Here is a 23,754-nt window from a genome sequence, read left to right on the forward strand (position 1 = left end):
CTACCGAGCCATCTTATGTCAATGTGATATGCAACATCGCCAAATTCACTGTGGATCTCAAGTAGAAAGTGTTGAAACTGTCGGTGGCACATGGCTCTGGAGTTTCAGAACATGATCATATCTCAGATGTTTGGCACATAGAACTTGTTGGTGAATTATACAGTGGAGTTTTATAGTTATGCCTCCATCGCTGACTTTTTTTTACAGACTAGCATTGATAGTCCACTTTTCTCACTAGCCATGGCAGGTACGCCGTCTGTAATAATCCCAGTGATTTTATTCCATTATAGTTTCATGTCATCTATGGTGGAACAAACAGAAGCAAACACATCTATTCCTCTCCTCTGGCCCTTAAAGCACTGAAGGTCAAGTAGCTCTTCACCTACATTCATTTGATTGTCCACTCCTCTCAAAAAATCAGGAACTGAGTGGTGTCAGATGTACCAGTGCTTTTGTCGCAGGCTAATGAAAAAAAAAAAGTAAAACTCCACTCCTTTCACCTGTAACTGTCCCTTGATGTTAGATGACATTTCTTCAAGCCTCCGTACCGCTGTGCAACAATCCAGTCTAACGTTGGGAAACACTTGCTTTTTCTCAGGACAATTTTTTTCCACCATTTTCATCACACAGTCTTTAATACATTCATCCTCACTAAAAGGTTTGCAGTGCTTGGCAATCAGCATTGCCGCTTCGTAGCTCGCATTTGTAAAATTTTCACGGCCTCTTGTGAAAAAAGGCTGCTGTGCTATCAAAAAAGCTTCTAGTTGCTTAAAATTATCTGTGCGTTTGTTCACCGTTAGCTTGTCATAGTTAGCATGTTTTGTCTTGTCGTGCCTCTTAATATTGAATTCTCAGAAAATTCCCACAGTCTCTTGGAAAACTAGGCAGAAACAGTTGTTTCATATATCGGTGAAAAACTACCCAGATTTCCACTTGTCCTGGAAACAGCGGCTCTCGCTGTTCCATTTGCCATTTTAAAAATGGGCTAAAAGCGTACTACAGGGGTAAAAGTTCACAAAGTAGTCGGGTGATGAGAGGGCAACCACAGGTCTACTGCCACCTTCTGGTGAAATATAAAAGTGATTCTTTTGTATTTGTTTATTCTTCACTGTGGGAAACTGCCGGCAGGCTCCACACTATTGATTTCACGACAGGACTCTTCGGGCCGGTGGAATTTTGGACTCGGGCCTGATGTGGCCCGGGGGCCGGAGTTAAGGCATTCATGCTCTAAAATATATGGTTGTCCATGAGCGAGGTTCCCAAATGTTTCTCTGGAAGAAAAATATGAGATGTCTTTCAACTTTTTTTTCAAACTAATCCTTTGACTGTAACAATGTGATGTGTGATGAACAGCAAATTATTTTTCATCCTATAAACTTGTAGAGTTAACGCTACTCTGGAAACGCAGTGGGAATATTTTGCATCCTCAAGGAAAATGTTTTTTCAGTGAAAAGTATCAAGAATTTTGATTTTTCACATAGCTTTTAGAATTTAATCTTTGTGTGTATTTATTTGCCCCTTGAGAATAAAGGCTAAATATTTTCAGGAGCACTAAATGGTACGTCGACAAGATACTCTTGATTCCTGTTATATCACCACTCTCCCTAATTGAGATTGTGTCTGACACATGCAGAAAATGTTCTGTCTGTGGAATAGCGTCACACAGAGGCAATGTTCTTGTCCAAGAGCAAACAGGATGCTTTATGCATGAGAATGATGTGAGAGAAGAACAGGCTACTGCACAAAAGACTAAAAAATGGTGCTGAAGAGTACAGAACATAAAAATTAGGTTTATAAAACACAAAGCTAGTACCACCATACTTTCAACTTAAAAGGTCTTCTTTGTAACATACCAACTCAGAATAGTTGAAGAATATAAGATAGTTTCACAAACCGTATGTGTCTGTGCATTTGTATTTACATTTTAGGGCCGAGAGCTAGGCTAAACTTCTGTTAGGGCTGGTCAGACTCAAATTGTCGGCCTAAAGAATTTATCATTTTTTTTTTTCAGTTATCCACAAAGTGCAATTCAATCTTAAATGAAACTGGTACATTTTTGAACATCTTCCACTTTATGAGGATTTAAATTACACACACACCCACACACGCACACACATGGACACCCACGCAGATTTTGAGGACTGCATTTTTTTTCCACATAAAAAAACAAATGTGGGAACTTGGTATTACCATGGTATATACCAGGGATTGCCAACCCATTGCTCTTGAGCCACATGCGGCTCTTTGGCTACTTTTGTGTTGCTCTCGTGAAGCTACGAAACCGTATTGAAGTTCTGTTTATGTGCGTGCCCACGCGTGCTGTGCTTGAGTCCATTAGGGTATTTTCGAGCAAGCATTGTTTCTGTTTATTACGATATTTGCATGTGCGCTTTGCTTGAGTGTATTACGGTTATTTTGGGTATTGTGACAACAAGCTCAGTTTGTGTGTGCATGTGCATCAATGGTGATGTGGGACGGGACTCCGCAGTGTGTACAGCGGGTGGGTGAGAAGGAAATTAAGAGTGATGCCGACTAGGAAAGAGTGCCTGTATTGCTGTGCAAGAAGAAAAAGAAGAGTTAAGCACGAGGAGGACGACCTCAGCACAGAGAAGGCGTCGTCCCTGCGTCTCCCAACCATGGTCGCATGACTGCAGCGTGAAAGGTTAGCACGGTATTTTCAGAAAAATGACTTTCGCATTGAATGAAACTAGGTCAATGTTACCCAGTCAGATGGTAAGCCTTAGAGAAAATAATTTGTCAATTTTGCTTTCAAAATGCCAGGGAAGAATGCACAGCTAAACAGAAATATGTGGATGAACACAGGATGTTTTTACCAGAGCGGGAGAGCTTTTAACCCATTTAGCTCAACAGCAAGCCACTCAATGCCTTTTGTGTCAGATTTATATCACATTTCACACTTCCCAGTCTCAAAATAGTCAGTTTGAAAAATCACACAAAGCTAATGCAGTTTAAAAAAAAAAAAAATGAAGCATCCAGAGACGAATGCTCGCATCATGTGAAGTGGCTTGGAAAATTGGAAGGGCAAAAAAGATACACTTTGAAAGGTAATTTATTTTGTGTCATCTTGTGTCCGGAAAACAAAAATCTGAAACAAATGGCATTGGATCTTCAACTGTTCCGCCACATTGTTGAACAAAGAATATCACACATTAGCATGGGTACTGATTCACAGTTGCACTCAGACCTCCAGTCATGTGAGTATTTTAGTGTTGGATTAGGTGAGAATTGTAATGCAGCCCTAATGGGGCAAAAACTAGTGCAATCTGTAGGCCGGTACCTAGTCCGGATAAATGCAGAGGTTTGCTTCAGGAAGGGTATCCGGCGTGAAACTGTGCCAAACAAATATGAGCGTTCATCTAAAGAATACCATAATGGATCGGTCGTGGCACAGGTTAACTGGCACCGTTAACCTGCAGGGTGTCGGTGGAAATTCAGCTTCTGTGGGTCAAAGATAAAGAAGAAGAGAAAAGCGGATTTGTCGCTTGAAGAAGAAGAGGAATGCACAGAGCCTACAACTAAGTGTAGGGACTTTGAATGTTGGGACTATGACAGGAAACGTTCAGGAGTTGGTTGACTTGATGATTGGGAGAAATGTTGATAATATTGTGCATCCAAGAGAACAGGTAGTGAGGCTAGAAATTTAGGGGGAGGGTTTAAATTATTTGAGGAGGGAATGATGTTCATGTGTATGATATGCCTCTTTGATGTGTATGATGTGGCTGTATGTGAGGTTCAGCTTCTTTATTTTTTACAATTACATATACAGTTTTGAAGGCGGGGATTTAATGAGATTTCTCGAGCCAGTATTATTATTACCACTATCATTGAAGGAAACTTCTGGTTGTAATCAATAGTAATAGTACAGTAAAAAAATTGTTTGGGCTTATTTGTAATTCATTACTCATTGAGTTATGAACCAGAAATAAAGTCAAGCACACGTCAAAATCAGGAGGTGTGACAAACTGTCAGTGTTAATGTAGTAAAACAATATTTGTGTGTGAAAGCAGCTGTTTGTACAGTTCGAAACTAGCTGCAAAGTTGTCATTTTTGTCATAAATAGCCCTCAAGCAAAGTTTGCTTAAGTGTTTTTCAATGCTTTTTGCGCTGAAGACACCCAAGAACAACAATCGAATATTAGCTCATGCTTTTTTTATGCATACATTTAAGATGATGACCTTTCAGTCTGTAGTCCATTTATCTGTTTAGCTATGTATAGTCCTTACATGCATATAGTCTGCAGAAGGGTATAGTATTTCTTTCGGCTTGTCCCGTTAGGAGTCGCCACAGCGTGTCATCTCAGATGAACGCTCATATTTGTTATGCACAGTTTTTATGCCGGATGGGCTTCCTGACACAATCTCCCTCCGCATTCATCTGTGGATAGAGCTGGATCCTATCCCAGCTAACTTCGGGCGAAGGCAGAATTGTTGTGGAACAAAATGGTTTGACATTATGCTACTTTATATTTTTTTTTAATTGTGATTAATTTTGGAATCTTTTGGGAAAACTTTTTGCAAAGAAACTGAGTAAATAAAATTAAAATGGACTTTATAACGTGGTGTATATTACTGAACTTTTGATTATCATCCATCGATCTGTTGGACGCTTTTTCCTCTGCGTGTTCGTTTAATTTCGGGTAGTGAGAATGTTGGTTATCCAAATACAGGCTGGAGACTATGAACAGTTTCTTCGAAGCTTTTACTTACTGAATATTCTGGGCACAAATGAGTGACAGACAATGGCTGTAGCAGATCACAAGTGCAAAGATACAGAGGACTTGCAGCATTCTTATACTATCAGAAAGATCCGAATCACAAAAGTATGAAAGGAAAATCAAGAGAATCACATCATAAAATAAAGAGCATCACAAAATATCTGCATCATAATGACTAAACCAAATCTATCTGGTAATAACAGGCACATTCCTACACCTGGACTCGAGTAAACATTTCAGCAAGATTCAATTAAGGATAACTGATGAGTTGCATGCTTCAAACGATCAGTTTACCTTGACTTATACACTCATGACTAAATATGAGCAGAAGACACACTTCAGATCCATCCATTATCGGAGCCGGTTATCCTCACAAGGGTCGCAGTAGTGCTGGAGCCTATCCCAGCTATCTTGAGGCAGGAGGCCGGGTACACCCTGGTTGCCAGCCAATTGCAGGGTACATAGAAACAAAGAAACATCCACACTCACAATCAGACCAAGGGGCAATTTAGTCTCCAATCAATCCATGTTTTAGGGATGCGGGAGGAAACAGGAATGCCCGGCGCAAACCCACGCAGGCACGGGGAGAACATACAAACTCCACAGAGGCGGGGCGGGGAGAGAATTGACAATTTGGAAAGGTAACATAACAATACATCCAGGCATTCTTCCTCATGTATATAATATTTTCTATCATAACGTTCCGTACTTTTTTTTCTTTTTTTCTTTTTAAGCTTACAGAAACATGTAGCTCCATGCTTGCATCACACTATAGTGCTCCCAAGAGTGCAAGCAACAGTTGTGGGTGTATTTTATTGTAATGCATGGAAGATTTGCACACGGTCTTTCCCAGAATGCATTGCGATAGTTAAAGTGACTATTACAGTTTGAGTGCAGTAAAATGCATCTTTGTGTTATTTTGTACAGACAAGGTTTAATTGTTAAAGTGGTGTCATTTTTTTGTGGTTTATAGTTAAGTTGGGCTAGCATGTTTACTGTTGCTCTTGGTCTTGCCAGTCTGGCACTTGAGGCCAGTAGAATGTGAATGCCAGCAGATTACATGACAGTAGTATGTATAGGATAAGTTCTAAAAAGGTTTAATTGTCACAGCCCTAGTCACATTGTTTAATAATGCAAAATAAATATTTCATTCCATTACTTTAATAATCAATGAGAGAGTTGTTTGAATAATCCTAATCCTGTTCAGCCCTGCACCTAATTATTTGTTTGACTTTTGTCCCCCTGTGTGGTTGAGTTTGACATGTTGACAGAAAAAATCCATTACATTTGTCAAAATGGGTTTTTGTTCATGTTACATCCAGCATTACCATTCTGGTTTCATTGTTGACATGCCCATACTTATCAAAAAAATCATTAGGCTCAGGTAACATTTTAAATTCTCTTGCGTCCTTAATTGTTAACGTCTACGTTATTTTTATTACTCCACATACTTTTTTTTTCAATAAACAATTTGTGTTGGTCAAGCTTCGATCAACTGAGTTTGGGGGAATGCTAGGCAATGTAGTTAGATTTGTTTTTTTTTAATTTTTTTTAGAAGCGCTCACTAAAGCAACAACTGTGACATCAGACAATATACTTTTAAATTTTCCACAGATAAGGAAACTCAGTGATTGTCGCTGCATGTGTACAAAGGTTCACACTCAATTTATAGACTGTGACTAAGAATTAAATATCATATCCCATAACCTGGTAACAAATGCGTATTGGATTGGTTTTGATCTTGATTTTGTTTGATTCATACCCCCAGGCAGATTCCCCCAAATTATTGGCAAAGAAATACCTAGACAAACAAAATATTAAGATTTATTGATCATACATGCACGTGAAATACTGTTATTGTTTTCTTTTTTTCTAATAGCTTATGTTTCAAATGACAATGTTCTAAAGAGACTTTAGGTTATTTTATGAAATTTAAGGGATTTTGATTTTAGAACTTTGTTTTGGACCTACAAGAAAACACTACCTCAGTTCTGTAGGACAAAGTCCAGCAAAGGTGGGGTTCTGCTGCTATCATTTAAGTTGGCAGTGTTAGCTAAATAAAATGGAATTAAAAGTTTGTTACTAAAATTAGTAATGTAAAACATGTCATGTGTTATCAACAGTATTAGTAAAATGTTGTGCCATCATTGACCATTTATTTTAGTTGGTTGAGTGATTCTGTTCTGACAATTACAGGGACCAGGACAAGCGTGTCCTGTGGCCTGTCCCGAGATTATATTACTACATCAGCACGTCCACAAAGATCGTTATTAATGATTGTTGTACACACATTTTTTTTTTAAAACAATACAAGCACAAACCTAACAAAATATAAATACAGATAAATCCCAATATTTTGAGCATATGGGTAGCAGCAAATTGGTGGTTGTACAGTGGTAGAAGGGTTTCCAGATTTTCTTTTTTTTTTTTTTTTTGGTCAACTCTGGAGGTGTGCATTATACTTCAGGATGCATTATACTCCAGAAATTACGGTGTATATATCATACTAGTGTTGAATTAAATAATCCTAAAGTACACCTACTCACCCCTGATGAGGCTTAAACAATGTCCATCCATCCATTCATTTTCTTTTTATTTCCAGATTCGGAGATTCCACTATATTTGTTGTGTGTAAGGCTCAGGAAGTTCTGACAGGGGAGTCTGTGCTTTATGTTTAAATATTTTAAATCCATCAGAAGTCACCTTGTAAAATGATTGTCATAAACACTACTCACAAGTTAAGAGTTATGGTTTTCCGGTGAAATTTTAGACGCTACCCAAAATGATAACTCACTTTACTTGCATTACTCAGTGGTCGCTTCCCTGTTTTAAGGCTCGCAATGGCAAAGGTAATGCTGATCAAGTGTCAAGGTACAAAAATGTGAATAGCATGTTGAACAGGATACATACAAATTCTAATTGAACCTGGAAATTTATCAGTTGATTAATGGAAGCGCATTTAAAAGTTGAGAAGTTGAGGTTATAAGTGCATTTCAGATCCATCCTGAAATACCACCCAAAATAGCCTGATATCCCAAAACCTTTGGATGTAGGAACACATTTTCTCGTTGATAATCATACCTGATGTGTGATTCCAATTGATTCCAATAATTTTAGTGCCAGGATCTAGGATATGTAAAAACAAACAAAAAAAGACAACCAAAAAAATTAATCTATCTTGGTGCTGATAAACTAATGGACTGTGCAGGTACTTCCTCAACCACACCTAATTTTTTTTTACATTGAAAAGAACCTGCATTGTGCTTTTGATTGACTTCTGACTGCAGAGGCATGGCTGAAGCTCACATTGGAATAGCGCTGTGCATCAGAAAAGAGTGTGATGTCTGTGTTGAGTAACACATGGCAGAGGTGTGAGTGGGAGCGCTCAAACTACTACAGCTCAGACAGTTGCAGAGCTCCTTTGAAACCTCCCGTGGATTGCACAACCTTAACATTTTCTTGACAGATTTTCATATTGGTATCTGATTGCATCATAAACGTTTGCGCACAAAAATTCACTCGACAGTCCTTTCCTCCACAGATATTATTCAATTCACTGCATAAGATGTGCCATTTATTGAATTATAGTGTGTGTGTGCTTCCCTCAAACACCCCAGAGTACAAGGCTTTCAACACACAGATTTTCTGTTGCTGTTGTAATTTCCTGGTTTGTGATGAGGTGTAATTTGCACAAATTCCAACCATTGCTCATTCACACTCAAAGAAGTGAAAGTGTGTTTGTGTAACTGAGCTACGGCCACATTGACTTTATGTAACTACATTTTTCGAAGCAAAAGCGTAGCACAAAATAGCCATTTCTCAATGTATTGCAATTGAAAGAGCTTCTTTTTTCCCCCCGTCAAAACTGACATAATGATTCTGAAATGATAGCAATGATAACAGGGCAGGTTCTGGTGCAGTACCAGTGTCATAGAAAATGACTAAATACAAGTCTAGTCACAATGCGCTGATGTCATCTCCTGTCCATTGTGATAGATTTGATGTCATTATCCTTGGCAACTAACCTAACAAAGTACTTAAACAAAAAAAAAAAATATGTGTAATTTTAATACAGTATTTGAAATGTGCAGTACTCAAATTACCCATATAGCATTGTACTGATGCAGGAAGGACATCACAGATTTTCATTGCCAGATTGGTCCTCCTCTGCTTTCTACTGTACTCTGATTACTCTCTTGGTGTCATGCATCACAATTAAAAGCCAGCAGCAAAATACAGTTGACCTAATCCTTTTGGTTCCCTGAACTCAAGTCTAACTCAATATGTTGACATTTTGCATGATTTCATACAGGATGAGTTCCATGTTTTCAGTGACCTTTAACTTTGATTGCACTCCATTACAAAAGGATTAGCCTTTTGATCATTCATTCGTTCATTCATGCATTCATTCATTCATTTTCCAAGCCGCTTATCCTCGTGAGGGTCGTGGGAGTGCTGGAGCCTATCCCAGCTCTTAATGGGCAGGAGGTGGGGTACACCCTGAACTGATTGCCAGGCAATTCCAGGACACATAGAGACAGACAACAGTCGCACTCACAGTCACACAATGGCAATTTAGAGTCCCCAATTAATGCATGTTTTTAGGATGTGGGAGGAAACCGGAGTTCCCGGAGAAAACCCACGCAGGCACGGAGAGAACAGGGGAACATCACACAGGAGTGGCTGGGATTTGAATCCCGGCCCTCATAACTGTGAGGCCAACTCTCTAATCATTTGGTCCACTGTGCTGTCTTTGATCAGTCAATCCCCTTTTTACAGTGAGGAATGCCCTCTTACAGTGAAGAAGTATTTCAACACCCTGCTATATTGCAAGTTCTCCCACTTAGAACTCATGGAGGGGTCTGAAATTCTCATTGTAGGTGCATATCCAATATGAGAGAGATAATCTAAAAAGAAAAATCCAGAAATAATGCATGGTATTTAAACTATTTATTTTCATAATACAGCTGCAAATTAGTATTTGGACACCTGAGAAAACCAACGTTAATATTTGGCACAGTAGCCTTTGTTTGCAATTACAGAGGTCAAACATTTCCTGTAGTTGTTCACCAGGTTTGCACACACTACAGGAGGGATTTTGGCTCACTCCTCCACACAGATCTTCTCTAGATCAGACAGGTTTCTGGGCTATCGCTGAGAAACACGGAGTTTCAGCTCCCTCCAAAGATTTTCTATTGGGGTTAGGTCTGGAAACTGGCTAGACCACACCAGAACCTTGATATGCTTCTTATGGAGTCATTCCTTGGTTTTGCAGGCTGTGTGCTTTGGGTCAGTGTCATGTTAAAAGACCCAGCCCCGACCCATCATCAAAGCTCTGACCGAGAAAGAGGTTGTTCCCCAAAATCTCACAATACATGGCCGCGGTCGTTCTCTCCTCTCTTCTGTGCAGAAAAACACCCCCAAAGCATGATGCTACCACCCCTATGCTTCACAGTAGGGATGGTGTTCTTGGGATGGAACTCATCATTCGTCTTACTCCAAACGCGGTTAGTGGAATTATGACCCAAAAGTTCCATTTTAGTCTCATCTGACCACAAAACTTTCTCCCATGACTCCTCTGTATCACCCAAATGGTCTTTGGCAAACTTAATACGGCCCTTGACATGTGCTGGTTTTATTTATAAAACAATTTATAATTGCAGGTTCAAAAAAGTATTTGCAATTGCAATTTGTACTTGCACGTTAAATTTGGTGATCATCCTTTGATCATGATTGCAGCCCCCGGACACCTGGCTATTTTTCATTCTTTTTTTCATTCAGTCAAATCACATGCCTGGTATTGAATAACTCAGGACAGAGCACATTTTGTTTGGACCCACCCAAAAGCAAAATCATTCGTATAGATACAATTGAATTAACTTAAAGAGGATATTATTAAATCAGACTTTACGTGCTCAGGATTTTTGGGACTTTTCCAGCACCATGTTTTTAAATATTTGTCTGTATTTTGTTTTATACAGTAATCTTTAGGAAATATAAAACAAAAAAACAAAAAAAAGGTCACCCCAACCAGTCTGGGTATTCCTCTGGTAATACTTAGATGCCCTCCTTCCTCTATTCCCTCCATCAGTCAGTGCCATCCAATATTGGTTAGTATTTTTAGGCAGCTGCCTACTCTGAAAGCCAGTGACCTCGTTTCAAAAATTCAGATATCCTTCTTGACATGAATAAGAGTCGCTCCTCTTGGAAGTGTTTGTATCATTCTTAATGGTGGTGCTGTAAATTAAATGCATAATTTTTGTTTAGTGAAGGGATGGAAATAAAAATTGAGTAATTCATAAAATATCTCAAATTATTAAGGTGTGAGGAATTGCTTTTTTTTTTTTTTTTTTTTTTAAACTGGTAATTGTCATGAAGCAATTGAGATTTACAACTTTGCTGCCACCAATTAAGGCACTATTCATTTAGTCTTAACGGGGATAGGCTCCAGCACTCCCGCAACCCTTGTGAGAATAAGTGGCTTGGAAAATTGATGGATGAATGACGAGTTTGCTTTGCACTCTTATGAACAAACAACATGACCTCAACTATTGGAGTTGAGCTATTATATGTACAGTGGAACCTTGATTTGACAGGCTTGACTGTACATGTCCAAAAATATTTTCCATTTGTCACAAGTTGGGATAGGCTCTGCCACTCCCGTGACCCTTGTGAGGATATGCGGCTTGGAAAATGGACATGGACACTTCAACTGTTGACAAAGTCTTTTTTGGAATTGCCCACTGTTTACTGGCACTGTGGTGCAATATTGTCAGAGACTGGGGGACACTATTTCCAGGTAACAGATATACATTACGACTATATCGAACCAACAGACCTGCCTACCATGCTGACGTTGTGGCCATGTTGAATATCTTTAACTTTTCATTAAAGTAAATGTACTGACATTTGGAGGATTAAATTTGGCATATATCCAGACCATGTATTAACACGGTTGTGGAATCCTGACTCCTCATCTGGACCTAAACTTAATTAACAGCTACCCCATAAACGTTTACTCCCAGGCATACCCAATGCGAGCGACACCCACAGGCGGTGGTGGGTTACCTTACCCAACAATTGACAATCATCACTCAAACATAGCTGGAAGAAGACAAAGAAGAGGAGGAAACCGGATCCAGCGTCAGAAGAAAAAGAGGAATGCACAGAGCCTACAACTGAGTGTAGGGACTTTGAATGTTGGGACTATGACAGGAAAAGCACAGGAGTTGGTTGACATGATGATTAGGAGAAAGGTTGATATTCTGTGCATCCAAGAGAGCAGGTGGAAAGGTAGTAAGGCTAGAAGTTTGGGAGCAGGGTTTAAATTATTCTACCACGGAGTAGATGGGAAGAGAAATGGAGTAGGGGTTATTTTAAAGGAAGAGCTGGCTAAGAATGTCTTGGAGGTGAAAAGAGTATCAGATCGAGTGATGAGACTAAAATTTGAAATTGAGGGTGTTATGTATAATGTGGTTAGCGGCTATGCACCACAGGTAGGATGTGACCTAGAGTTGAAAGAGAAATTCTGGAAGGAACTAGATGAAGTAGTTCTGAGCATCCCAGACAGCGAGAGAGTTGTGATTGGTGCAGATTGTAATGGACATATTGGTAAAGGAAACAGGGGCGATGAAGAAGTGATGGGTAAGTACGGCATCCATGAAAGGAACTTTGAAGGGCAGATGGTGGTGGACTTTGCAAAAAGGATGGAGATGGCTGTAGTGAACACTTATTTCCAGAAGAGGGAGGAACATATAGTGACCTACAAGAGCGGAGGTAGAACCACGCAGGTAGATTATATTTTGTGCAGACGATGTAATCTGAAGGAGGTTACTGACTGTAAAGTAGTGGTAGGGGAGAGTGTAGCTCGACAGCATAGGATGGTAGTATGTAGGATGATTCTGGTGGTGGGTAGGAAGATTAAGAAGACAAAGGTAGAGCAGAGAACCATGTGGTGGAAGCTGAGAAAGGAAGAATGTTGTGCGGCCTTCCGGAAAGAGGTGAGACAGGCTCTCGATGGACAACCGAAGCTCCCGGAAGACTGGACGACGACAGCCAAGGTGATCAGAGAGACAGGCAGGAGAGTACTTGGTGTGTCATCTGGTAGGAAAGGGGAGAAGGAGACTTGGTGGTGGAACCCCAAAATACAGGGAGTCATACAAGGAAAGAGATTAGCGAAGAAGAAGTGGGATACTGAGAGGACTGAGGAGAGGCGAAAGGAGTACATCGAGATGCGACGTAGGGCAAAGGTAGAGGTGGCAAAGGCTAAACAAGAGGCATATGAAGACATGTACACCAGGTTGGACACGAAAGAAGGAGAAAAGGATCTCTACAGGTTGGCCAGACAGAGGGATAGAGATGGGAAGGATGTGCAGCAGGTAAGGGTGATTAAGGATAGAGATGGAAATGTGTTGACTGGTGCCGGTAGTGTACTAAATAGATGGAAAGAATACTTTGAGAAGTTGATGAATGAAGAAAATGAGAGAGAAGGAAGAGTTGAAGAGGCAAGAGTGAAGGACCAGGAAGTGGAAATGATTACTAAGGGGGAAGTCAGAAAGGCACTACAAAGGATGAAAAATGGAAAGGCAGTTGGTCCTGATGACATACCGGTAGAGGTATGGAAGCAATTTGGAGAGATGGCTGTGGAGTTTTTGACCAACTTATTCAACAGAATACTGGCGGGCGAAAAGATGCCTGAAGAATGGAGGAAAAGTGTTCTAGTTCCCATTTTTAAGAACAAAGGGGATGTTCAGAGCTGTGGGAACTATAGAGGAATAAAGTTGATGAGCCACACAATGAAGTTATGGGAAAGAGTAGTGGAGGCTAGACTCAGGACAGAAGTAAGTATCTGCGAGCAACAGTATGGTTTCATGCCTAGAAAGAGTACCACAGATGCATTATTTGCCTTGAGGATGCTCGTGGAAAAGTACAGAGAAGGTCAGAAGGAGCTACATTGTGTCTTTGTGGATCTAGAGAAAGCCTATGACAGAGTACCAAGAGAGGAACTGTGGTACTGCATGCGTAAGTCTGGTGTGGCAGAGAAGTATGTTAAAATAGTACAGGACATGTATGATGGTAGCAGAACAATGGTGAGGTGTGCCTTAGGTGTGACAGAGGAATTTAAGGTGGAGGTGGGACTGCATCAGGGATCAGCTCTGAGCCCCTTCCTGTTTGCAGTGGTAATGGATAGGCTGACAGATGAGGTTAGACTGGAATCCCCTTGGACCATGATGTTCGCAGATGATATTGTCATATGCAGTGAAAGCAGGGAGCATGCAGAGGAACAATTGGAAAGATGGAGACATGCACTGGAAAGGAGAGGAATGAAGATTAGCCGAAGTAAAACAGAATATATGTGCGTGAATGAGAAAAGTAGAGGGGGAAGAGTGAGGCTACAGGGAGAAGAGATAGCAAGGGTGGACGACTTCAAATACTTGGGGTCAACAATACAGAGCAATGGAGAGTGTGGTCAGGAAGTGAAGAAACGGGTCCAAGCAGGTTGGAACAGCTGGCGAAAGGTGTCTGGTGTGTTATGTGACAGAAGAGTGTCTGCTAGGATGAAGGGCAAAGTTTACAAAACAGTGGTGAGGCCGGCCATGATGTACGGATTAGAGACGGTGGCACTGAAGAAACAACAGGAAGCTGAACTGGAGGTGGCAGAAATGAAGATGTTGAGGTTCTCGCTCGGAGTGACCAGGTTGGATAGGATTAGAAATGAGCTCATTCGAGGGACGGCCAAAGCTGGATGTTTTGGAGACAAGATTCGAGAGAGCAGACTTCGATGGTTTGGACATGTTCAGAGGCGAGAGAGTGAGTATATTGGTAGAAGGATGCTGAGGATGGCGCTCCCAGGCAAAAGAGCGAGAGGAAGACCAAAGAGAAGGTTTATGGATGTGGTGAGGGAAGACATGAGGGCAGTTGGGGTTAGAGAGGAAGATGCAGGAGATAGGCTAAGATGGCAAAAGATGACACGCTGTGGCGACCCCTAACGGGACAAGCCGAAAGGAAAAGAAGAAGAAGAAGAAGACTCAAACATAGCTGGACTGAATTTAAATGTTGCACAAAATTTAAGAATTTTGCATAAACATTCCCTGTTACTATCACAACAGTGCCACTCGTGATTGTATTTCTGCAAATTTTAATATCTAATAACAAAACTTTGTCAGATGTGTTACATACATAACACGACATACCTGAAATAGCAGTCCTCTCAGACCTGCAGGGCAATAATAGACTAAACAGTTAAAAAAATACATGAATAAAATATAAATAAACTGGTCTGTCTAAAATATGTACATTGTGCTTTTTCGATGGAGATGGACAGACGCACTCACTTTCCGTACAAAGAAAAACACCAAAATATCGTTGTGTATAACCCTTGAGAGAGGCGCCGCTGGTTTCTGCAAATAAACTATTTGCAGTTTAATAATATATTTCCCTGAGTCTCTTATTTTTACAGCTTCGTTGGGGTTATGTGGTAAATTCACCCCAAAAAATTGACACAGCTTTGGGGACCAGACTTTGTTTTTAAATAGGCCATTAAGTTAGGAACATGAGTCGAGAGTGATAGATGAGGTGGAGAAAACTAGGTGGCTGTGGATGCCAGAGGACAAGGTGGAGGTGTACAGTCTTAGGATGATATGGGTTTATTTTTTATCTCTCTGCCTGTGCTGTGTAGCTTCACTTGCTAATTAACTGCAAATTACATCCTGATAAGATGTAGGTGGTAAAAAAGTGCCCTGGGTACACTCATATCTTCAAGGACAGGTGTCACTCATTTCCTTTTCTATTACACTGACTTGCTCTCTAAGGCTTGGGCCTCAAGCTTCTTGGGCTTCCTCTGGGTCTTTCTGGTAAGGTCAACATCTGTTGCTAGGTCAGCCTACATTAGCGCATGCTGGAAAGTACTGGAATTTATCTTTTGCCATGCTGCAATATATATATTTTTTTCTAATCTTGATGCCAATTTGATTACATACACAATTTTCCACATTTACTATAGGACTGTCGCACTGTCAGGATTTTTTTTTTTTTTATACCTTCATACTAAAGTCACCCTTTGAGTTGCTTTTTGATTATAGCAAAGTGTGTTATGAATTTGCGGACATTTTTTTTTTTTGGTGGGTTTATCAACATTTGTACAGCTAAGTGGTTATCGAAGAATAAATAATCTTTAACTCAAATGAAACAGAATTCTACTGAAAAACACGAGGATGCTAACTCCAAGTAATCATCAACCACTCAGTTATCTGCATGCACCAAACAGTGAATAAACACTGACTTACATCAGCATGATAGTCACAGGCAGTTTATAAGTGGCAGGATTGAAGTGGTAATTCAGGTGTTAATTTTCTCATTTTAGCATTTCTACTACTCTGGGTCTGTCTTGGTTTTGCCCTCTTTCTTTCTTCCTCTTCATATGACGGACGACAAGGTCCAGTGTTCATGCCCTTATATAGGCCTACAGTTTGTGCTGTTGGATCTGGCCAACGCTTGGATGATGGTGCATGCACACACAAACAGGCTCTAAACTCCACGTCTCCAGATACTTTGGTGGTGCTGTACCCCTGAAAATACCAACGTATTAGAGACAGAATGCTACGTAATATTTATTCATCCTAGTGTAGCTGTAGCATAACTAGAGTACCAAGGCATGTGCATGATTGCTTGCATGCGTATGTTTGCGTGTGCTTGTGTGTGTTTTACACTTAAATTGAGGTTGGGTAAAATTTCCTCGCCACTTCAGGATTCAATCCAATTTAGTCATTCTTGATGAATCTGTATTTATTTTAAATCAATGCAGTCTGATTTGAGCATTTGCTATTGTTATATGACACAATCCCATCACTTTTTTACATTGCAGTAGTATATTTTAAGATGCAAATTCCACACAAGCAGGGAGGGTATTTGAACCCTGGTTCTCAGAACCGTGAGGCAGATTCTCTAACCAGTTGGCAGCCTGGTAAAATAATGTTGTCAATTTAATTTTTATCTTTTTTTCTGCAAAGTAAATGTCCAAGGTGCGTACAGCAGGAACAGTAAGTACCGTTATTTCCCTGCCTGACATAAAGTCAGGTCAATTAGGATAATCAATTATTTTTATTTACTTACTATAGGCATCCATACATACATACATACATACATTTTCTTACCCGCTCATCCTCACAAGGGTTGCGGGAGTGCTCAGGTCAATCCCAGCTTTCATCGGTCAGGAGGCAGGGTACACTCTGAATTGGTTGCTAGCCAATCGCAGGGCACACGGAGACAAACTACAGTCGCACTCACAATTACACGTAGGCACATTTTAGAGTGTCCAATTAATGTTGCATGTTTTTGGGATGTGGGAGGAAACCGGAGCGCTCGGAGAAAACCCACGCAGGCATGGGAAGAACGTGCAAATTCCACACAGGCGTAGCCGGAATTGGACCCTGGACCTCAGAACTGGGAGGCCAATGCTTTACAGCTGCTCCACTTTACCACCGCTTTGTGTTTTTTTTTTTTTTTTTAATTTTCATGTTGTTAGTTTACTTATAACTACTTTATTTTTCGGGTTGTTATATTAAATATCAAAAGTTGAGTTTTTGAGCTCAGGTGCAAAAAAAAAAAAATAAAAAAAATGGCTGTATCATTAAGATACATCCAAGAATGGATTTTTCCCACCTCTCTTTATCCACCCACATTATTTGGTGCTTTACCCCTTCTTGATGCTGTTTGTCAGTGTAAAACAAAAACTCTAAATGCCAAAGAATCTGCATAGAAATGCATAGATTTGAGATCATTAATGCTTGCTGAACTAATCATTTGTGAGGTTTCATGTGATATCCCGACATCTTGTATTATCCCCTCTATCTATATAGCATGCACACGCCTACAAACACACACACTCACACCTACATTCCTACATTTATGCATACACGCACGCACACATACAAACACAATTATTATTTTGGTTTGATGAGTTAAGTTCTTCATGTTCATGGTTGGTTACTAGGATACTTAAATTAGGTGTGTGTGATTTAAGAGGGATATTTTGACATTGTATAACTTCAGGGGCATTTGCCTTCAGAGATTCCGCTGAGCTTTTTGATTACATGATTTCAGTTTTTGTAACATTTTGTCTTTCAGTCTCTGAGTGATTCTTTGAAATCGGTGCCCTTACGAAAGGGCTTGACGTTGATCCTGTGTGGTTTGGCATGCAGGCATGTACTCGGTACTTCTCATTACTACGGCTCTATAATAAATATACAGTATTTAAAGACAACAACTATCAAGCATCAGTCAGTTTTCTATTGTTGATTGCTACTAGATGTAAGGAATCCTGAGTCAAATGTTCTGCCGGCTGCTAAAAAAATAGATTTTCATAATTCGGACACCCTTTATTGAAACCATGCGAACTTTTTTGAACCAACCCCTTAAAAGAATAAGAATCAAGAATAGTTCAGAACTGGAATCGAAATAAAGAACTGGACTCGGACCAGAATCACTCAAATTCAAACGATGTCCAATCCTGTAAACGATATCAAGATATTACAAGCGTTTTTTGTTATTAAGGCACCTGTTAAATGTAATTTAATAATAGTTGAACAAGCAGGTTTTTTTTAACTGGCTTTTGATTTCAGAACTAGTTATCCAACAATTTTTCGTGTTCACACTCATAACGGCCCTCTGAGGGGAACCGTCACTACAATGTGGCCCACAACAAAGTTGAGTTTGATACCCCTGAAATAGACTATTGGGGATAAATTAGTCCACTTCCATGGAACCAATATTATAATTTTGTTGTGAATAAATGTCCATTTTTCTAATAGTGTTTAGGCAAGAAAGTAAGTCCTTTTGAATCCAATCTGTGGCCACTACTTTAACTATTATACTGTAGTTAACAAGAGCATGGACATGTCTCTATGCACACACGCATCCATGCACACATGCACGCACAAATATACACAACTGTCGCCCATCAGACCTAGTTATCGACAGAGGGAGATGTCTCCTTAAATGGTTCAGTATACAACACAGGGCCTTGTCTCTTTTCCCCCAGCACAGTGGAAATGAAGTCCAGTTCTCAGAATAGCCTTTTAAAGTGGAGTAGAGTGGGGACGGAATGATGATACATGCACAGCAAAATAAGGTAAAATGAATGGCAGAAGCAAGCTTAATGGCTTAACTTGTGCAGTGACCATGAACAATGTCTGTAACTACACATCTTACATTCCCCCCCCAAACATCTTTGTTGGCCGTTCAAAGAAGTCCTACAAAAAAACTCTTCAGATTGTCCCTTCCCTTTCTTTTGAGATCCTGGTTAATTTATCATCATTAGAAAATTACATACTAATGTCGGTGTGTGAATAGTGACATTGATTAAACTTATGTAACACTTTGTTTCTTCTCTTTACAGCCTAAAAATCTACAGAAAACATGGCTGAGGGAGTTTTACCAGGTATGTATTACTGGCCTTAACCATCTTAACATTTTTGATAAGCAAGCAATACTTTTTTTAGGGATTGATGTGGAATGAACTGCCTCTGAAGCCTCTGCCATACATCATGTTAAAACTGTACTTCTGTGGGTAATGACTGGTATAGTTCCACAATGGTGTCGAGTGTTGGAACATTTCTGGTAACTCTGTGGGAAGTTAAGTTGGGGACTTGGGGGAAAATAATTAGGATAAATAAAAAACATCCTTCCAATATAATACAATTAAAAGTGACATTCCAGCGGATAAAGATGTGAACTGGAAATTTCAAATATTTTATGTAATACTTAGTTATCTAATTAGAAGACCAAAAGACGTGAAGAATTAGTATTACTCACCTCCAACCCAAGTCATTCAAAAATTCACAAACATGCATGATGTTCTATGGATTCCACTCTGGCTGTGTTAGTTTAAGTTCAGATGCTGTCATGAGGCTTAAACCATAAAATTAAGGCCCCAATCCACATGACTGAGTTGACAATTGTTGTGAGTGAACACAATCGGAAACTGGAAATGTGTTTTCTTTCACAAGCTATATTTATTTTGTTGGATATTTAGATTAATTAAAGGACACATACTGAAACAATTTTAAAAAGTTCTTGTGCATCCCGCTACCCTCTGCTGGTCCAATGTAGAATATGGCTTTGGTTACTATGACAATGTTTGGCAGAGCTGGGGAATTGCTCCTTGTTGAGGCCTGATTTGGTGTGGGGAATTTTGGTGTTCTAACTTTTCCTCGTAAAAAGGTTGACACCCACACCACTCTTCCTCTTGTTCTGTTTCTTGAAACATAACGCAGGTGTTTATTATCATGGTACGACACCAAGTGTTATGCAAACCAGAAAGTACCCGGCAGCCATTACTTGAAAGTAGCAGATTTTTGGGGGAAATAAGCAGCTCATAAAATGTACTTGGTTGTGTAATTCATTGTGAATGGGTGGGCAGGCTCTCCAGAGGTGTCATTATGTGTAATCAAGAAATAAAAATGGCAGGTGTGACTTAGTTGGTTAGAGTGGGTCGGCAAGTGACCGAAGGATTGCGGGTTTGAATCCCAGCTTGTACTCTGTCTGTTGATTGAGCATTAATTTGCTCCCACTGGGCCTAGCAGCAGAGGTCTATTAGTGTATGAATGTGTGCATGAATGCCTATCCCAGCTATCTTTTGGCAGGAGGCGGGTTACACCCTCAACTGGTTACCAGCCAATTGCAGTACATCCCATTTAACAAAAAATAAATTTTCAATCATGTATTTTATTTCAAAACTGACTCTCCTCTTAAATGAATTGATGTTTTACAAGCAGAACTCATTCATGACCACATATCTTGTCTCATTATCGGCAGACAAGCTCAAGCCACAACTTTTTTCATCTGCGTTTGGGATATGAGACGATCATTAATGTGTACAGTAGGTATCAAAAGTTTCCCCATCCTTGTTCAAATGATAGGTCTTTGTGGTACTAAAAATATGAGACCAAGACAAATCATTTAAAAAATTCCACCATTAATGTGACCAAATATCTGAACAACACAATTGAAACATTTTTATTTTTGAGAGTAGAAGTAAAAAAAAAAAATGAAATGTTGCACAAGGCACCCTTTTGGGGAGCACAAGGAAGTGCTACTGGTTCGTAGGCTGGCACCATCTCTGATAAATTCAGAATATTGCGTCAGGAAGTGCATTCAGCATAAAACTCTGTCAAACAAATACGAGCGCTCATCCAAATAATACCATACTGGAATGGTCGTGGCCCACTGTTAACTTAAAGGGCACCTATGGAAATTAAGGTACTGAAGGTTGAACATAGAGAGGTTGAAAGCAAGTTCTTAGCCAGAAAGATAAGCTGAACAAATAGAGCCTATAACTGGATATATGGTCTTTGAATGTTGGGACTATTACAGGTAAAGTTCAGGAGTTTGTTGACATGATGATTAAGAGAATTGCTTATATATTGTGTGTCCTGAAGAACAGGAGAAAGGGGCAGTGTTCAAATTATTTGACCATGGTGTAGATGCGAAGAGAAATGGACGAGGGATTCTTTTTTTTAAGGAAGAGAGAAAAGAAGGGGAAATAGTGCGAGATCGAGTGATGAGGCTGAAACTTGAAATTGATGGTCTTATGTATAATGTGATTAGCGGCTTTGCCGCACCTGTAGGATCTGACTTAGAGGTCAAAGACAAATTGTGGAAATAGCTAGACAAAGTAGTTCTGAGAATGCCAGACAGAGAGTCGTGATTGGTGCAGATTGTAATGGACATGTTGGTGAAACATGTTTGATGAAATAATTATGGGTACGCTCAGCATCCATGAATGGAACTTGGAATGACAGATGGTGGTAGTCTTTGCAAAAATGATGGAAATGGGTGAACACGCCAAAAGAGGCAGTAATATAGGGTGACCCACGAGAGACGGATGGAGATGGGGTGGGTAGCAGATTAAACTCATTAAGGAGGGATATGGAAATGTATTGACTGGTGCAAGTAGTGTGCTGGATAGATGGACAAAATACTTTGAGGAGTTGATGAATGGGGAAAATGAGAGAGAAGGTGAGAAGAGGCAATTGTGGTGGACCAGGAAGTAGCAATAATACTAAACTGGACGTTGGAAAGGCATTAAGAGGAAGAAAATAAGCAGTTGAACACCGTGCTATATTGCAAGTTCTCCCGCTTAGAAATCATGGAGGGGTCTAAAATGTTCATTATAGGTGCATGTCCACTGTGAGAGAGATAATCTAAAAAGAAAAATCTAGAAAACACAATATATGACAGACAGGACAGAAAAATAAAGTGACCCACAAGAGCGGAGGTAGAAGCACGCAGGGGGATTATATTTTGTGCAGACCATGTAATGTGAATGAGTTACTGACTGGAAGGTAGTAGTGGAGGAGAGTGTAGCTCGACAGCATAGGATGGTGGTGGGTAGGATGACTCTGGTAGCGGGTAGGAAGATTAAGAAGACAAAGGTAGAGCAGAGAATCAGGTGGTGGAAGTTGAGAAAGGAAGAATGTTGTGTGGCCTTTCGGAAAGAGGTGAGACAGACTCTAGATGGACAGGAAGAGCTCCCAGAAGACTGGAATACTACTGCCAAGGTATTTAGAGAGGCAGGCAGTAGAGTACTTGGGGTGTCTTCGGATAGGAAAAGGGAGAAGTAGACTTGCTGGTGGAACCCCAAAATAAAGGAAGTCATCCAAGGAAAGAGATTAGCAAAAAACAAATTGGACACGGAGAGGACTGAGGAGAGGCGAAACGAATACATTGAGATGCGACGTAGGGCAAAGGTAGAGGTGGCGAAGGCTAAACGAGGCATATGATGACATGTACACCAGGTTACATATTAAAGAAGGAGAAAAGGATCTCGACAGAGTGGCCTGACAGAGGGATAGAGTTAGAAAGGATGTGCAGCAAGTAAAGGTGATTAAGGATAGTGATGGAAGTATGTTGACTGGTGCCAGTCGTGTGCTAAGTAGTACTTTGAGTAGTTAATGAATGAACGAAATGAGAGAGAAGGAAGAGTAGAAGAGGCAAGCGTGAATGACCAGGAAGTGGCACTGATTAGTAAGGGAGAAGTTAGGCACTGAACAGAATGGGGGGGGAAAAATGGAAAAACAGTTGGTCCTGATGACATACATACCAGTGGGGAGGTATGGAAGCAATTTGGAGAGGTGGCTGTGGAGGTTTTGACCAACTTATTCAATAGTAGTGGGAGAGAAGATGCCAGAGGAATGGAGGAAGAGTGTGCTGGTCCCCATTTTTAAGAACAAGGGCGATGTTCAGAACTGTGGAAACTATAGCGGAATAAAGATTATGAGCCACACAATAAAATTATGGGAAAGCGTAGTGGAGGCGAGACTCGTGACAGAAGTAAGTATATGCGGGCAACAGTATGGTTTATGCCTAAAAAGAGTACCACAGATGCATTATTTGCCTCGAGGATGGTCGTGGAAAAGTACAGAGAAGGTCAGAAGGAGCTACATTGTGTCTTTGTGGATCTAGAGAAAGCCTATGACAGAGTACCAAGCGAGGAACTGTGGTACTGCATGCGCAGGTCTGGTGTGGCGGAGAAATATGTTAGGATAGTACAGGTCAAGTATGAGGGCAGCAGAACAGTAGTGAGATGTGCCGTAGGTGTGTCAGAAGAATTTAAGGTGGAGGTGGGACTGCATCAGGGATCCACTTTGAGCCCCTTCCTGTTTGCGGTAGTAATGGATAGGCTGACTTATGAGGTTAGACTGGATTCCCCTTGGACCATGATGTTGGCAGATGATATTGTGATCTGCAGTGACAGCAGGGAGCAGTTGGAGGAACAATTAGAAAGGTGGAGGCACGCACTGGAAAGTAGAGTAATGTAGGAAAGTAAAACCGATATGTGCATGAATGAGAGGGAGGAGTTGGAAGAGTGACGCTGGGGGAGAAGAGATAGCGAGGGTGGACAAATTCAAATACTTGGGGTCAACAATACAGATCAATGGTGAGTGTGGTAAGGAAGTGAAGAAACGGGTCCAAACGGGGTGGAACAGTTGGCAGAAGGTGTCTGGTGTTCTATGTGACAG

General features: G+C 40.4%; 1 protein-coding gene across 3 annotated transcripts in view; it reads left to right on the forward strand.

The window, feature by feature from the left end:
- The window catches only part of LOC133509797 (inositol polyphosphate-5-phosphatase A-like), a 218,480-nt gene that overhangs the window by 27,451 nt on the left and 167,275 nt on the right, over positions 1-23,754 (forward strand). For all 3 annotated transcript variants that reach the window (XR_009797447.1, XM_061837168.1, XM_061837170.1), the window contains one exon: positions 19,131-19,172. Coding sequence is in view for 1 of the 3 variants with exons in the window: in XM_061837168.1 (XP_061693152.1) it covers positions 19,131-19,172 (42 nt within the window). In the remaining 2 variants the exon portion in view is untranslated. The remainder of the gene's footprint in view (positions 1-19,130; positions 19,173-23,754) is intronic.

Source organism: Syngnathoides biaculeatus, chromosome 12 (assembly GCF_019802595.1).
Source record: "Syngnathoides biaculeatus isolate LvHL_M chromosome 12, ASM1980259v1, whole genome shotgun sequence".
In the NCBI taxonomy this organism is placed as follows: domain Eukaryota; kingdom Metazoa; phylum Chordata; class Actinopteri; order Syngnathiformes; family Syngnathidae; genus Syngnathoides; species Syngnathoides biaculeatus.